The sequence below is a fragment of the Arachis hypogaea genome, chromosome 3 (assembly GCF_003086295.3).
Source record: "Arachis hypogaea cultivar Tifrunner chromosome 3, arahy.Tifrunner.gnm2.J5K5, whole genome shotgun sequence".
Classification (NCBI taxonomy): domain Eukaryota; kingdom Viridiplantae; phylum Streptophyta; class Magnoliopsida; order Fabales; family Fabaceae; genus Arachis; species Arachis hypogaea.
In genome coordinates this window covers 10298052-10313899 of record NC_092038.1, presented here as the reverse complement: position 1 = coordinate 10313899, position 15848 = coordinate 10298052, and the positions used below count along the sequence as shown (strand labels likewise).

Sequence of the window (15848 nt, the reverse complement as noted above, 5' to 3'; positions counted from 1 at the left end):
ATTCTCCATTAGTTTTTTACTGTCGACGCCCCCAGTATCTCTCCCCCACGTCAAGATAACCAACCTCCGAAAATCCTTCGGCATCCCCAACCTCATGCACCACAAACAAATCAACGAAGCCCCTCTTCCTTGTTATGCTGGACATCTCAATTGCCTCTGAGTCACCTTTCAACAACCTCAAGTGACTCTTGGAATCATCTGCAGTTGGGTCTTTGTACCATAACGCTACGATGGTGGACTTCAAATATCCAAACTGCCTCACCTCCTCGTATGCCTCAAACACACTCCACCGATCGTCGTTAATGTCTTCCACGACTGTAGCTTGACCCTTCAAGTACTTGAGCACATCGTTCTCATATGTGAATGCACCCCATGGTGCACCATCATGTTAAAGAGCGTCATCTTCTTTCTAAACAACCCTATTATTAAAGACAGGACGTTACTAAACCAACAAACAAAGACAACAAAAACAATCAACGCAAACTCTAGCCTTACACAGAGGTTCGCATGGCCTAGATTAAATTCTATACCTGTTACCTCCATCAACAAAGACGATATTGCATGGATAAAAAAGTTATCTCGACAAGGGCTATCTGTAATAACGAAGCCAAATCACGAATGCAGGAAGTTCTTCAGCAACCTCGTTCGAGCTACCAACACCAAACACTCTTCAACCACTTAACTAGACAGTCCTCGTAGAAACACTTTCGTAAGATTTCACACAAATATTTCACTCAACAATCCTTTTCTTAAATACTGGCTTACTTGGAGAAGGCAAAATGATTTTGGGGGAATGTAACGAAGATAATAGTAATTATAAGGAGCAATTTTATCTCTAAAATTTATTTTTTTGGCGCAAAAGATGATTTTAAAATAAACTGAAACTTTTGAAATCTTTTTGTTATGAAAAAAGACCAAAATTTCTACGTTAGAAACTAAAATTGTACTTAAGCCGTTAATTAACTAAATGATTAAGAGCTACACTCAGAAACTCAGCGAGTAGAAGAGCTTCGCCATGAACGCCCCTGACCGTTACGAACGCTTTGTCGTCCCCGAAGGCACCAAAAAGTATGCCTCATCTCTCTCTCTCTCTCTCTCTCTCTCTCTCTCTCTCTCTCTCTCTCTCTCTCTCTCTCTCGCTTTACGGTTCTAATTGTCAAAACTTGATTTCAGGGTATCGTATGAGAGGGACACGAAGATCATCAATGCCGCCTCTGTCACCATCGAGAGAGAGGAACACACTATAGGCAATATTATTCGCATGTGCGCATTTTTTTTTCCCTTCAGTTTTAATTTGATTTTTAGCTGTATAAACCCTAAACCTAAATCGTTCGCTTTTTCGGATGCTTGTATTTTCAGGCAGCTGCATCGAGACGAGAACGTGTTGTTTGCTGGATACAAGCTGCCTCACCCTCTCCAGTACAAAATTATTGTGAGGGTGGGTTTCCAATCTTTCATATTTTTTCCCTTCACTAATTACTAATTACAAAGTTTTTGGTAAATGTATAAGTCATAATAAAATGTGATTGAAATTGGCTTCACAACAATTTCATTCACAAGTGATACGATGTAGTTTGGTACTAAAAGCGTGTGTTTCTGATGTCGGATTTTGAAGGGGAAGGGAGGTGGAAGAAAGGCTTGAAGAGTTAAAGGATTCTGCTTTACTATTCAAATCCTTTCTTTCATTCCCTACATTTGCAAGAGCTCCACTCAAAATTACATCCTAAGAGTCAAAAGTTACAACTTACCCTAGCCTGTTTACTAACCTAGTGATGGTTTTGAAGCATTTAATCTTTTAATATTCAAAGTTCACACTTCCATAGGTATATGCTTTTGTGGTATTTTTGTTTCTAATCGGCACTTGGAACTTGGGAGTGTCTCAAATTTCTATTTTTATGTGCAACATCTAGAAATTATTAGCATTACCTGTTGTGCTGTTGCTGTTGCTTTTGCAGATACATACCACTGGCCGGTCAGACCCAATGCAGGCATATAACCAGGCTATTAATGATCTGGACAGGGAACTTGATCACTTGAAGAAGTCATTTGAGGTCTGTATGTTGTTTCTCCCCCCCCCCCCCCCCCCCTCTCTTCTTGAAAATATGTATAATTCTATGCAATCACTGATACTTGTTTACTCCTTGATCTTGGGAATCTTTCGGATATTAGAATATTATCCATTAGTACCGGGCAATGATTGTCTGATTGGCCCCATTTCAGTATCATTACTCTCAAAACTGCAAAGTAGCTGCAGGTTCTGAATTAGATCATATAATTTGACTGTGTGGGGTACCCGATGTTTTGTCAGTAACTTGTTCTAGGAAATTGGAGTCTGAAGAGGTTCAACTTAAGTAACTTATAATATGTTAAAGAAGAATACTTATATCACAAGTTTGGCTTCTCTTGCTATATTTTTGCTAGGCTCTACCATTCTAGTATTATGTTATCATTTCTTTTTATGGTATCTGTCTTTTCCACCTAGCAAATGTGGTTAAGTCCGGACAACATTTATGGGGAGGACTGTGAGTTGGCTTTTTCCTTCTATAAGAGATGTTGCCATATTCTGAGAAATTGTTCCTCATGACTCTCTGCTTCTATATGGCACTTCAAACGTAAATACTAATAGTCTCATGGTAGTTCTTTTGTGGTGTCTTGAGAATTGGCTCTTAAGTTCTTCAAAGTGGGCATAATTCTGGGTTCTGGCATTTCAGTGTGGGGAATAGGGAAGAACTCTGTGGAACCCGTGTACTACCTAGAATGATTATGTTACAATATAATTTTGTGCTGGGAAGAGACAAATCGGTTATGGATTTTATGAAGTTTTCTTGTCCATTTTTATTTGAGTTTGGTTAGTTAAAAATTCATATTTTTAATTGCAGGACGAGATGGTGAAGTTTTCAAGGGACTATTGATGTACATTCTAGATGGAACTTTTTCCCTTTAGCCTTTGCTGGATATGAAACTTGTTAAAGATGTTTCTTTTGGACCAAGGAACTTCTACAGTGGTGAACAATTTCAATGTTAACAAAACTATTGAAGGATGATTTGCATTGTACTAAGCTAATTATGTTTAAAAAGGAAAAATCCTGTCACATGAACCCTGTTTCTCTCCCTGAATCTTGAATGTGAATATATCCTTTTTTTAATTGACTTTTTTATTCTAGTATAACTTGAATTATTTAAAAGCAATGTTCAGTGAATTGAATTGAACTGAATATGAATATACTTCGGGGAACATACACTTGCAGATAGCATGATAATGTTGAACGCAAATGGTGGGATCTGTGTATAAAATAGTTGTTACAGGAGTATATTAGGGTTGAACAATTTTAGTGTAGAAGAACAAGGGGGTTTAGCTGCACATAAAGGCATTCCTAATGCTTTCGATCATATTGTTAGAGACGTGATTCACTGCACAATATCTTTATTGATCTTAACCTCATGATGAAATCTTCATGAAATTCTACTTTTATCTTTACAATTTTTCACAGGGTTTACTCTATCTTTTTGTTTTCTTGCTACGGTTAGTATCTACAACTATACTACCTAATCATCTAATAACTATACTCCGGCTGACAAATCTGTCCTTAGTTCATTTTTGGGCAGAGTAATTACCCACATTTTAGACCCTAAGATAAATGGATACACAGATCAATCTCAACATTTTTTTTCGTTAGGCATAACCGTTTTTCGTCCAAAAAAAAGTAAGATATATAAAATTATTATTATTATTATTATTATTATTATTATTATTATTATTATTATTAATTGCACAATAATATTATATCATAATTTTTTGTATTTTTTAAACAAAAATAATGATAAATTTAGTCATTAGATTTTTATGTAAATATTTATAATATAATATATATATATATATATATATATATATATACTTAATAACAATAATAATAATAATATTATTATTATTATTATTATTATTATTATTATTATTATTATTATTATTATTATTGATGAATTTGAAAAACTTTAATTTAATTTTGATGATGAACAAACATTATTAAAATAATTAATTACAAAATTATTAATTTGATTTTCATTTAACATATGTTAATTAATAATTTTGTGATACAGGTTTTTAATATGGGCCGAAAATAAAAGAAAAATCATTGCAAGCCCAAGTGTTCTATAAGTACATTCAGTATTGATGCAAAAATATTTTATTTGTTGTGACTGAATTATTATTTTTATTGGGTCAGATTGAGTTATTATTACTACAAGCCCAAATGAAGCTTTCCTATTTGTTCAATACTTGATCCAAAAATCCATCAGGAAAGCAAATGTTACTAGTTGGGCCAAAATGAACTTTATTGCTACCAAGCCCAACATTAATGAATGTTTCCATGCTTTATCCGAATCCATGAAGAAGCCTCAATGCTTCCAACGGATTCCATTTCACTCTTTGGAAGGATTTGAAATTTAATTCACTAGCATGGGGAACATGAGAGAGAACTTGACTTTGATTTGATGGGAATCATTATGATTAATGCTACACGCTAAACCACTAGGGAAGTAAAAGCACCTTTTCACTTGAATTAATAAACTCATTTTATTACTTTCCTTCCAAGTTGTTTATTCTCTCTCATCTCTTTCTTCTTTCTTCGGTCCTTGTCCAGGAAGCTATGGACGCTATGTTCAGCTACCAAAAAGATAAAGAAGAAGCTGCATGCTTCAAGGCCATCAAGTTAATGATGGCAAGAAAAAGAAAACCAAAAGGTATGTAGTGGCTGAGATTATCACCAAATGAGGTAAGATTTGGTGAGGTAATCTCGGATCCTTCATACTCAAAAAGAAGGAAGAAGATTCGGCCAGCAAGGGAGATTCTTGAAGCATGGCTTGTCTTTGATTCTGCTCAACCACCACAGGAAGTAGCTAGAGTGGCGAAGTGATGGTTGAGGTAGAGATTGAAGCAGATGAAGTCATCATCATCATGAAGCATCAAGGGCCAGAAATCCATCTTGGAGAGCAAGCCAAGGATGGAGAGCTCGGATTGATGAAGAGTGATGATCAAGAAAGAGCCAGAGGTAATTGCATATTGGGTTTTGCAGGGTTATCTCTTCTCTCTCAATGTATTCTGTTTAGTATTTTTCTGTTTAATTTTGTCATGTCTTGAGTCTCATGGAAAAAGGCAAACAGTGAGGTTTGTATGAGAAAGTCATAGAGCGGAAAAAAGCAGAGAGTGCAAAATTAAAAGAAAAAGCCATAGATGTCTTAGAGTTCCTTTGTACATCTGTGTTGTGTTTCATGATTCTGTGGGAATCCCCTTGTAAGTTAGGTTAGCACTTTACAATTTGTAATCTGGATGATTATAGTGAAATTCCATCATTGTTGTGATGGAGACTGGATGTAGGCTGCACTGCACTTAGCAGCTGAACCAGGATATATCTGGGTGTAATCTTCTATCTCTCTTCCTACTTCAATTCTGTTTTTACTGTTCAGATGAAAAATAAAAAATGTCTCGTGTCAAGTGACGAGACAAAATGAAAATGTCTCGTGACTAGGGACGAGCTAAAAACAGAAAAGTTTCCTCTAAGTCTAGCAAGTATTAGCAAGTAGAAAAGGGGGCTAAGATTCAACCCCTCCTTCTTTTAGCCACTGAAACTATCAATTATTATTATTATTATTATTATTATTATTATTATTATTATTATTATTCAATAAAATTATTAGATATTATTCTACAAGAAATTTAACATTGAAACCATTTGATATTTTTATATTTAATATAATTAAAAGATGTCATTTTTTAAAAAACATATTTGTATTAAAAGAAAATGTTTTAATTTAGATTTCAAAACATCATTATTCACCTTCCTTGTTTCTAACAAAAAGAGTTATTAATATGATAGTGTCATCTTTCACATGCACAAAGTTAAGTTAATAATAATAAAGGTCGACATATAATAAAAGTAAAATGGACGAGAGACTTTTTTTTTTTTAAAGAAAGAGCTCAACACACATGTGGAGCAAGAAATACAAAACAAATCATAACAGTCGTACAAATCCTATGTCATCTACGGCATTGCCATCAATAACATGAGTTATTTACAACACCATTCTGTGGCATATGAAAAGGATTGATCCACGGAGTCTCTAATCCCTGTTATCTTGTTGTGAGAAATGACATCATTTTGCGTAACCATATAGTTCATATCACTAAGAAGAAACCAACTAGCCAATACCTGCATATCTCTTTCCTCATTGGGACATCTCTCCAACTCTCAAATTGCTCTTTCACAGTGCCAGGGATAATCCACTCCTGTCCAAACGCGGATATCCAAACACACCACACCTATCAAGAGTACTCACAGGTAATAAACAGATGTTATATATTTTCAGCATCTTTCTTACATAGCATGCACATAGTATCATTCTGTTGTAGGACTCTCAGTCTACTAAGCCGATCCTTTATATTGACTGGACGAGAGACTGTTATGTTTGACAAAAAATGTTGGGGATTGATCTGTATATTAATTTTTTTTTGGACTAAAATGTCTGCTTTTAAAATCTTTAGAGACTGATCTGGATAATTATTCTGCCAAAAAATAAACTGAAAACTGATTTATCTGCCGGAGTAAAACTTTGGAAATTGATTTGTATATTAATTTTTCTTAATGACTAAAATGTGCATTTTTAAAATCCTAGAGGACGTAATTACTCAAAATGTATCCCCTTCCAACCCCCCTTTTCCTCCTCCCTAACACCAAAATAGTAGAAGTCTATGCTCAACTGCATCTGTCGTACAGGATTCTATAGGATCCCAATATTATCTTGTCTTCTCAAGTATTAGGTTATGATAGCTGCTAGCATGCATATTATACGCAGATAATTTATTTTTTTCTCAGGTGTTGGATTCTGAAGGAAATCTGAGATTCATTGTATATCTGTCTTAATTTGCAGGTTTACAGAGATTCAGAATCAACACCAATGGTTTGCTGTGATATTTGCCAGCGCTGGCTGCATCGTCACTCTGATAATATTAGGTTTGTTAGTTTACCTTTTGCATTTCGAAGGTGAACTGCTTTCATTTGCAACCAAGAATATATATGTTGATGAGCATTCCATTTTTTGTGTCATTTCCATTGTGAACTTCATGATCCTATTTCTTTTTATTGTCTTGTTGATTAATATTTTGAGTTTATTCCGTGATATTTGGAGTCTATTGTCAATTTTTTTACATGTTTTTCTTGAGAGATTGTTGACTCTTGACATTGTCTTGAGGTTAGTCATCATTTTTCCCTGTTTAAAGTCTGCTTCTTTCATTTTTATTTTTTGTTTTTGACAGTGATGAGAAATATCACCAATTTCAAGTGGATCGGAATTTGCAGTATCAATGTCCTACTTGTCGTGGGGAATGTTATCAGGTATATGGATCATGCCTTCAATATCAGAAACCATGTAACAAGCCTCTTGAAATTAGTCTCTGTTGATTTTGTTCGTTGTACCATGCTGTGTGTATTTGTGTATATGTGTATGCTCCAGATCAGGGGCTTGAGGCTGCAGTTCAAGAGCTTTGGAAGAGAAGAAATATTGCTGATAGAGATTTAATTGCCAGCTTGAGGGCTGCAGCTGGTTTGCCGCCAATTCAGGAAGAAATATTTGCAAGAAAAAGGACTCTCAGTCGGTTATGACTAATAAACCAGACATGCAGTATAGCTTTGTTTTTAAAATTTTATAAATGAAAATAAACTAAAAAACCAAAAGTACTTATTATATAAAATAGTAGAAAATAAAAATAAAAATACGCCCTTGATTATTTTGTTTGATCATGGGATTTACTAAGTTAGGTATTTGAAACTTGAAAGCCAATGTACTTGAGTACTTGATCCGTACTCGTAGGCTCGTAGCTACTGGTTTTTATTTATATTTTTCACACCCCAACTTCTGATTCAGCCACCACCACCGCCACCTCTGCGGCAGTCGTAGCAGACCGCCAAGCACCGTTACGTAATCTTCGTCCTGTAAGAAGCTTAACTCCTCACTTGTCCTTTGTTTTTCTTATTTCATTACTAATAGTCTATTAGCATTAATTAACTAATTGATTAAGAGCTACACTCAGAGACTCGGCGAGTAGAAGCGCTTCGCCATGAACGCCCCTGACCGTTACGAACGCTTTGTCGTCCCCGAAGGCACCAAAAAGTATGCCTCATCTCTCTCTCTCTCTCTCTCTCTCTCTCTCTCTCTCTCTCTCTACAGTTCTAATTGTCAAAACTTGATTTCAGGGTGTCGTATGAGAGGGACACGAAGATCATCAATGCCGCCTCTTTCACCATCGAGAGAGAGGAACACACTATAGGCAATATCATTCGCATGTGCGCATTTTTTTTTGCCTTCAGTTTTAATTTGATTTTAGCTGTATAAACCCTAAACCTAAATCGTTCGCTTTTTTGGATGCTTGTATTTTCAGGCAGCTGCATCGAGACGAGAACGTGTTGTTTGCTGGATACAAGCTGCCTCACCCTCTCCAGTACAAAATTATTGTGAGGGTGGGTTTCCAATCTTCCATATTTTTCCCTTCAGTAATTACTAATTACAAAGTTTTTGGTAAATGTATAGATCATAATAAAATGTGATTGAAATTGGCTTCACAACAATTTCATTCACAAGTGATACGATGTAGTTTGGTACTAAAACGGTGTGTTTCTGATGTCGGATTTTGAAGGGGATTTTGAAGGGGAAAGGAGGTGGAAGAAAGGCTTGAAGAGTTAAAGGATTCTGCTTTACTCTTCAAATCCTGTCTTTCATTCCCTTCATTTGCAACACTCAAAAATACATCCTAAGAGTCAAAAGTTACAACTTACCCTAGCAGCTTGTTTACTAACTTAGTGATGGTTTTGAAGCATCTAATCTTTTAATATTCAAAGTTCACACTTCCATATGTATATGCTTTTGTGGTATTTTTGTTTCTAATCGGCACTTGGAACTTGGGAGTGTCTCAAATTTCTACTTTTATGTGCAACATCTAGAAATTATTAGCATTACCTGTTGTGCTGTTGCTGTTGCTGTTGCTTTTGCAGATACATACCACTAGCCAGTCATCCCCAATGCAGGCATATAACCAGGCTATTAATGATCTGGACAGGGAACTTGATCACTTGAAGAATGCATTTGAGGTCTGTATGTTGTTTCTTTTTTTTCCTCTTCTTGAAAATATGTTTAATTCCATGCAATCACTGATACTTGTTTACTCCTTAATCTTGAGAATCTTTCAGATATTAGAATATTATCCATTAGTACCGGGCGATGATTGTCTGATTGGCCCCATTTCAATATCATCACTCCCAAAACTGCAAAGTAGCTGCAGTTCTGAATTTGATCACATCATTTGACTGTGTGGTGTACCCGATGTTTTGTCAGTAGCTTGTTCTAGGAAATTGGAGTCCGAAGACGTTCAACTTAAGTAACTTATAATGTGTTAAAGAAGAATACTTATATCACAAGTTTGGCATCTCTTGCTATATTTTGGCTAAGCTCTACCATTCTAGAATTATATTGTTCTTTCTTTTTATGGTATCTGCCTTTTCCACCTAGCAAATGTGGCTAAGTCCAGACAACATTTATGGGGAGGACTGTGAGTTGGCTTTTTCCTTCTATAAGAGATGTTGCCTTATTCTGAGGATGCATCTTTGTGAATATTGAGAAATTGTTTCTCATGACTCTCCGCTTCTATATGGCACTTCAAACGTAAATACTAATAGTCTCTTGGTAGTTCTTTTGTGGTGTCCTGGGAATTGGCTCTTAAGTTCTGCAAAGTGGGCATAATTCTGGCATTTCAGTGTGGGGAATAGGGAACAATTCTGTGGAACCCTTGACTACCTAGAATGATTATGTTGCAATATAATTTTGTGCTGGGAAGAGACAAATCGTTTATGGATTTTACGAAGTTTTTTTGTCCATTTTTATTTTAGTTCTGTTAGTTACAAATTCATATTTTTAATTGCAGGCGGAGATGGTGAAGTTTTCAAGGGACTATTGATGTACATTCAAGATGGAAGTTTTTCCCTTTAGCCTTTGCTTGATATGAAACTTGTTAAAGATGTTTCTTTTGGACCAAGGAACTTCTACAGTGGTGAACAATTTCAATGTTAACAAAACTATTGAAGGATGATTTGCATTGTACTAAGCTAATTATTTTTAAAAAGGAAAAAAATCCTGTCACATGAACCCTGTTGCTCTCCATGAATCTTGAATGTGAATATACACTTTTTTTAATTGATTGTTCTATTCTAGTATAACTTGGATTATTTAAATGCAATGTTCAGTGAATTGAGTTTTACTGAATATGAATATACTTTGGGGAACATACACTTGAAGGTAGCATGATAGTGTTGAACGCAAATGGTGAGATCTTCGAATAAAATAGTTGTTACAGGAGTACATTAGGGTTGAAAAATTTAAGTGTAGGAGAAGAACAAGGGGGTTTAGCTGCACATAAAGTCATTCCTAATGCTTTCGATCATGTTGTTAGAGACATGGTTCACTGTACAATATCTTTATTGATTTTAACCTCCTGATGAAACGTTCATCAAATTCTACATTTATCTTTACAATTTTCACATGGTTTGCTCTATCTTTTTGTTTTCTTGCTACTGTTAGTATCTACAACTATACTACCTAATCATCTAATAATGCCTACATGATGGAGAAGTCCTCATCAAGACCATCTAGTTCTCCTTTCAGTCTATGTTGTTGGATTACCAACACAGACACTGTCATTGCGAAATCTGGTCCTGAAAGTACATCCCCGATTGGTCCCAATTCTGGGCACTGTTGCCAATCGTCCATCCCTTTTGTCAATATAGAGTTCATCCCACCTTCTTTACCAACGATGACTAAAGAGTATTTCCCTTCAAATGATCTGAGAGTTGTGAATGTTTCGGCTGCGCTGGCAAGATGCTTCTCTAAGTAGGAAATACAACCCCCATTTATATGCTTTTCGTAGAATTGTGCAAAACATTCGTCGTCGTGTCCCACTTCTTCCTCCAGCTCTGGAAGGTTGACTCTATAAGCTGCTAATCTTGAGGATTCTGCACTGGAATCTACCAGAAATCTGATCACTGTAAGTTTTACTCCTGGATGTCGTGCTACCATACCTGCATAGGCAAGTGCTTCCCTATCATCTTTTCCGCCAATGAATATTACTGCCACATTCAGTGATACCTGAGTTCTTGATATCTTTTCAATTGATCCAAGGCCTCTGTTAACTAGAATCCCCACGGAACAAGGAGCACTCCTTAATAACTGTTAAACAGTATCTATTATTGCATTATTGAGCTATCAATATTAAGGTAATTGATTTTTTATTTGCTATATATGTTTTCATTTAACATGTGCATTTTCTTCCTTGATAGTCTCAAAGAGAATTGATGCACATAACTTTTGACATTACTCTTGTTGCAGCTACTTGGATTTACTATGGCTAGCTAGCTCCTTTGATTCTTGAACTTGTTCATCTTATTTATCAAAATAATACTAATGATAAATTTTTTGACATTACCTTTCTGTTCACATATCTGAATCCCTGGTGACCCATATCCAATTTTCCATCCTGACGTTGGTTCCTGTGGAATGGTAGTATAATGAGGGCAATCATCAATTCATCTGCTAAGACACAGATGTCTTGTGCCATGTTAGTGATTGTTGACACTGCTAATGTTCTTTTGAGAGTAATACCTTCACTATCCTCATCTACATAGGCTTGAAAAGAGTTGGATACTTTGTCCCTCATTTCCACGACTGCAGCATCTTTCACAGTTGTTGTATGTCCTTCTGTGCCTCTCTCTACTGTTGCTGCTATCTGATCAGTGAGTTCAATCATGTCCGCGACATATACCACAATGCCGGGGGGTGTTGCCCCTCTTGAGATCTCCATGAAGTTGATGGAAGCAGGAACGTTGTCAGGTCCGTGGACACACAAGAGTATCCTTAGCTCATGTAGTGGGTCAAGCAACTGGAGCGTCATGCGATGATTTGGTGCTCGTTTCCTGGCACGTTTTATGATGTATGCTATCACTGATGGAGTATGCACTATTGTGAAAAATATTGCCATTATCATTGTAATGCCAGTTGAAGTATTGGCACCACAACCTATCTGGTAATACAAGGACAAATATGAGATTGATTCAGTTATAAACATGATTTTTTATTATCTATTTATGTTGCATGCCTTATAGTTAGAATTAGAAGTGGTGAACTTAATTTATAGATGTACACGAATACAGATCAAATGCTTCATTATGTATTATTAGGTAAGGGTATATATATTCCTCCATTTTCACTATTTCTGATGATGATGATCTGGAATTGTGGAAGAACCCTTCATTTCTCAGTTTTAAAGGGTACTGCTATATCAAATTGCTAGAAAATAGAAACTTGACACTATCATAGTATCATGCGTGCATGTTGGCTGATGACATTCCCTTTGGAGACATCACAAAAGTAAATATTTCCAATTTCCATGCAAGAAATGGACTAGTATCTATTTGGCTACATTTGGTTCCAGAGACAAAAGGCAAATACAGAGACAGAAGGACACAAAAATGTGTTTAGAGCGAGAGATAGAGAAGACAAGACAATGAATAGAAAATTTCTATATAATCGTTGTCTCCCTGTCTTTGTATTTTGTGTTCTGTCCAACTACCAAACGCCGCCTCTATGATAAGTGAAGATAAAGAAAAAGTGAGGAAAATACTTGCCGCTTTGATAGCCAAGAAGATGTGAAAATGGCCCTTGGTGGTTAGGAGTAATCCAATTGCAACCGATTCCGGCCAGCGAAAACCAAGTATCATCCCCAAAATAACTGTTCCAACAACCTTGCCGACAATGGCAATGAGAATAAGTGTAAACAATTTTGCCCAAGTCAATAGATGTCCAGCTTCAAACTCTCTGAAATCAGCTGCATAACCCATCCACAAGAAAAAGATAGGAAAGAAGATAGTGGTCAACAAGTAGTTGATTTTGGCAATAACCCATTTGGAAACTCTGCCTTCCCTTGGAAAACACACCCCTGCCATGAAAGCACTTAGAATTGGACTATATTCATATATAGTTGATGAGGCACAAGCCATGACCATAACTGCAATTGACAACACCAAATGTGAACCTTTCATAGGTTTCCCTTCCGGGTTTTCATTATCAACCCAGTTCATAAAGATTGGTGAAACCAATGCTGTCAAAACAGTCTGTCCAAGAAGTGCACACCCCATTATGATGGCCTTCTTAAGGCGCTTCTTTTCGTCATAATCATCGCAAAATGCGTCCAATGGCATGGCTATGTAGCCAACCGAAAGAAGCAAGGAGCATACAAAATCCGAGTGCATCCCTGTTGCTATCACAAGCTTCCCAATATCCGACTTGCCTATCTTGAGTCGCGTTATCAAACGAGTCAAAACTGGGGATGCTGTGCTAGATAGAAGAGTTGAGAGGGAGAATGTGTATTCTAGCAACTTGGTTTGATCTGTAAAGTAATGCAGGAATGGTGTTGTGGTGCCTGCTATGATGAAAGTGCAAATTATTCCTGCATATGCAACTTGAGCATCCTTACTTGGTTTCTTGAACAGTATGAATGGATCCATTTCTATCCCCAAAGCAAACATGTAACACATCATACCAAAATCTATGATGAACACAAAGGTTGTGTTGAATTCCATGTACAATTTGCGTAAGAAAGATACATTCCCCATCACTAGTCCTACCTGCATTCAAAATAAAAAAAAAAAAAGAAAATAAAGAGTAAGTATAAAAATTTTGAGCATTTTCCTTTTTCCAAAATTCTAAAAGCAGACAACACTTGACAATAAGAAAACAAAATTCAGAACTTACAAATATGTCAGAAGTGATCCGAGGTTGTGAATAAGGCTTTAGAAAATAATGTAAAGCATTGCATACAATCACCATCACCATAAACATAACAAAATTTTTGCCTAATTGAAGTACGAGGTAGCCTAACTTTTCTGAACATTGGGTCAATACAACTGCCATGTTGAATTTAATTTTTTTTTTAAGTTAAAACCTGGGGTTTGATCAGATAAATAATATAAATATATTTTTGTGTATATGTATTATTTTTTTTCCCTTCTTTCTCTTGCTTCTTCTTCTCCTTCTCCTCCTCCTCCTCCTCCTCTTCTTCTCTAGCTTACCCTGTTATCATTCTTGTTTACATTCTCAAAGAAGAGTACAAAGTTTTTCCTTCTCATTTTTTTTAATTTTTTATTTTACTAATGATCAACCTTCGCCAAGTTTGGCAAAAAAAAAAAAATTGAGATGGTGAATGGTTGTGATTTATATCTTAATTTTAGGAGACAATGGAGGAAAACATTCTTAACAAGTACCAGATCTACGAAGCTTCAAAATTGAAGGATTTGGAGAGTGTATAAGGATATTAATAAACCGCAAAAAATGGATATATCACAAAAGTTGTGCTACATTTCCATCGCTAATTATTTATATTCTCTTAAGCATTATTAATCTAATAATGCATGCCACATGGTTCCCCATTTTATATGATACATTTCTCACTTAACCAGCATAAGTCATCACCAAAATGCAAACTCATTATCTTAAGATTATTGTTAAAAGGAATGTCACACAATCTTAGAGGCTTATGGCTACCTTGTACAATTGGTTATATTTAATTTGTTTACAAACTAGTTTGACCTTGTATGAATTTTGTTTCGCACGCTATCTTCCAACTCATGAAGTCAAGGACTAATTGTGCTGCATACATAAGATATGATTCGATCTCTCGATATTTATTTAAGTAGACGGGTGAGTTAATTACTCGATCAATCCAAGTTTGTTTGTATTGTTTCTTTTACATGTGAACTTAACTATTGCTGATTAGTTTAGCTCTTCAATGTTTGATTTGTATTTTCTCATCAACATACAACACGTTTTCTAATAGATTTAGCTGTAATCTGTTTTAACAGTTAACATTTTGGAAGGGATTTTAATGATTTGAAAAATAACCTAATAAAAAAAAAAGAAAAGAAAAGAAAAGAGAGAAATGGTAAATAAAAATAAAATAAATTAATATAAAATAGTGATGATAATCATGGTATTGTTTGCTTGAAAAATAAAACCAAGGGATTTCAGGTTTGCAGGAATCTTAATGATTAGTCGCTCAATGCATGTATTTTATCTTTCTTCCCAATGATTTTACTAAATTATTGTGTAAACTTGTTTTGTCTTATATTTGAATCGATATATATACATTCTTCCATTATTAGACATGATGCAAGTGCAAATTTTATTAGACACAATGACACTAGGTTTTTAAGTTGGGGAGAATTTCAAACCATTTAAATATAAATGAGTAATGGTACACATTCAAGTCTTTTTATAAACTAAGTTTAACCATGTTAAAATAATAAGACTTGAAATAATGCTAGTCATATCTGATTTTTATTATGTTTGGCCAACTTTTTTTTTTTTATCAAAGATAGGAGACTCGAACCCGCAACCTCTTAATTGAGTATGTGGAGACTATGCCATTTGAGCTATTATTCATTGGCATGTTGACCAACTTGATTAATAAAAAAATTTGAATGTGTAGTATTATTCGATATAAATAAGCATAATTAACATGTATATAAAATAACCAATTTGAATTAGTTTAATAGTTAGTTCACTAATCAATTTAAATAAGTGTTAAAACTTAAAAGTTCGAATTTTATCTCGCATGTACTGTTAAAGAGAACTCAAATTCATGACGAATGAGTCTTTGTACTGCTAGACGAGAGGATATAATATTAACAAAAAAATATGTATATAAAATTAAAATGTATTTTAGATAATGCCAAAAGTAACATTAATACGAATAAATATTA

At 35.1% G+C, this 15848-nt stretch overlaps 3 protein-coding genes across 4 annotated transcripts; 2 read left to right on the top strand and 1 right to left on the bottom strand.

The window, feature by feature from the left end:
- Positions 1-781: 781 nt before the first annotated feature.
- On the top strand, positions 782-3146 carry LOC112789428 (DNA-directed RNA polymerases II, IV and V subunit 11). Its single transcript, XM_025831311.2, has 5 exons — positions 782-1068; positions 1174-1263; positions 1360-1438; positions 1956-2051; positions 2880-3146. The coding sequence occupies exons 1-5, from the start codon at positions 1016-1018 to the stop codon at positions 2910-2912; spliced, it is 351 nt and encodes a 116-aa protein (XP_025687096.1). The 5' UTR covers positions 782-1015; the 3' UTR covers positions 2913-3146.
- Positions 3147-7702: 4556 nt separating this feature from the next.
- LOC112789429 (DNA-directed RNA polymerases II, IV and V subunit 11) lies at positions 7703-10233 on the top strand. Of its 2 annotated transcripts, none has more exons than XM_025831312.3 (6): positions 7703-7982; positions 8081-8160; positions 8244-8333; positions 8429-8507; positions 9039-9134; positions 9965-10233. In XM_025831312.3, the coding sequence occupies exons 2-6, from the start codon at positions 8108-8110 to the stop codon at positions 9995-9997; spliced, it is 351 nt and encodes a 116-aa protein (XP_025687097.1). In that variant the 5' UTR covers positions 7703-7982; positions 8081-8107; the 3' UTR covers positions 9998-10233. The 2 variants fall into 2 exon arrangements, with proteins under 2 accessions (XP_025687097.1, XP_025687098.1); XM_025831313.3 differs by having other exon boundaries at positions 7761-7982; positions 8069-8160.
- A 420-nt stretch (positions 10234-10653) lies between these two features.
- Positions 10654-14169, bottom strand: LOC112789430 (cation/H(+) antiporter 28-like). The gene is made up of 3 exons (XM_025831315.2): positions 12713-14169; positions 11519-12108; positions 10654-11262 (listed from the first exon to the last, which is right to left on the bottom strand). The coding sequence occupies exons 1-3, from the start codon at positions 13719-13721 to the stop codon at positions 10654-10656; spliced, it is 2208 nt and encodes a 735-aa protein (XP_025687100.2). The 5' UTR covers positions 13722-14169.
- Between the last annotated feature and the right edge of the window lie 1679 nt (positions 14170-15848).

What these genes read in the sequence shown, in the direction of transcription:
- LOC112789430 (XM_025831315.2), bottom strand. Translation starts at nt 13,721, where the DNA reads ATGCAGGTAGGACTAGTGATGGGGAATGTATCTTTCTTACGCAAATTG. An exon ending in CTTGGCTATCAAAGCGGCAA is followed by an intron (nt 12,109 to 12,712) that starts GTATTTTCCTCA and finishes ATTACCAGATAG; the next exon opens with GTTGTGGTGCCAATACTTCA. An exon ending in TCAGATATGTGAACAGAAAG is followed by an intron (nt 11,263 to 11,518) that starts GTAATGTCAAAA and finishes ACTGTTTAACAG; the next exon opens with TTATTAAGGAGTGCTCCTTG.
- LOC112789429 (XM_025831312.3), top strand. Translation starts at nt 8,108, where the DNA reads ATGAACGCCCCTGACCGTTACGAACGCTTTGTCGTCCCCGAAGGCACC. An exon ending in ATAGGCAATATCATTCGCAT is followed by an intron (nt 8,334 to 8,428) that starts GTGCGCATTTTT and finishes TTGTATTTTCAG; the next exon opens with GCAGCTGCATCGAGACGAGA. An exon ending in ACTTGAAGAATGCATTTGAG is followed by an intron (nt 9,135 to 9,964) that starts GTCTGTATGTTG and finishes TTTTAATTGCAG; the next exon opens with GCGGAGATGGTGAAGTTTTC.
- LOC112789428 (XM_025831311.2), top strand. Translation starts at nt 1,016, where the DNA reads ATGAACGCCCCTGACCGTTACGAACGCTTTGTCGTCCCCGAAGGCACC. An exon ending in ATAGGCAATATTATTCGCAT is followed by an intron (nt 1,264 to 1,359) that starts GTGCGCATTTTT and finishes TTGTATTTTCAG; the next exon opens with GCAGCTGCATCGAGACGAGA. An exon ending in AGTACAAAATTATTGTGAGG is followed by an intron (nt 1,439 to 1,955) that starts GTGGGTTTCCAA and finishes TTGCTTTTGCAG; the next exon opens with ATACATACCACTGGCCGGTC.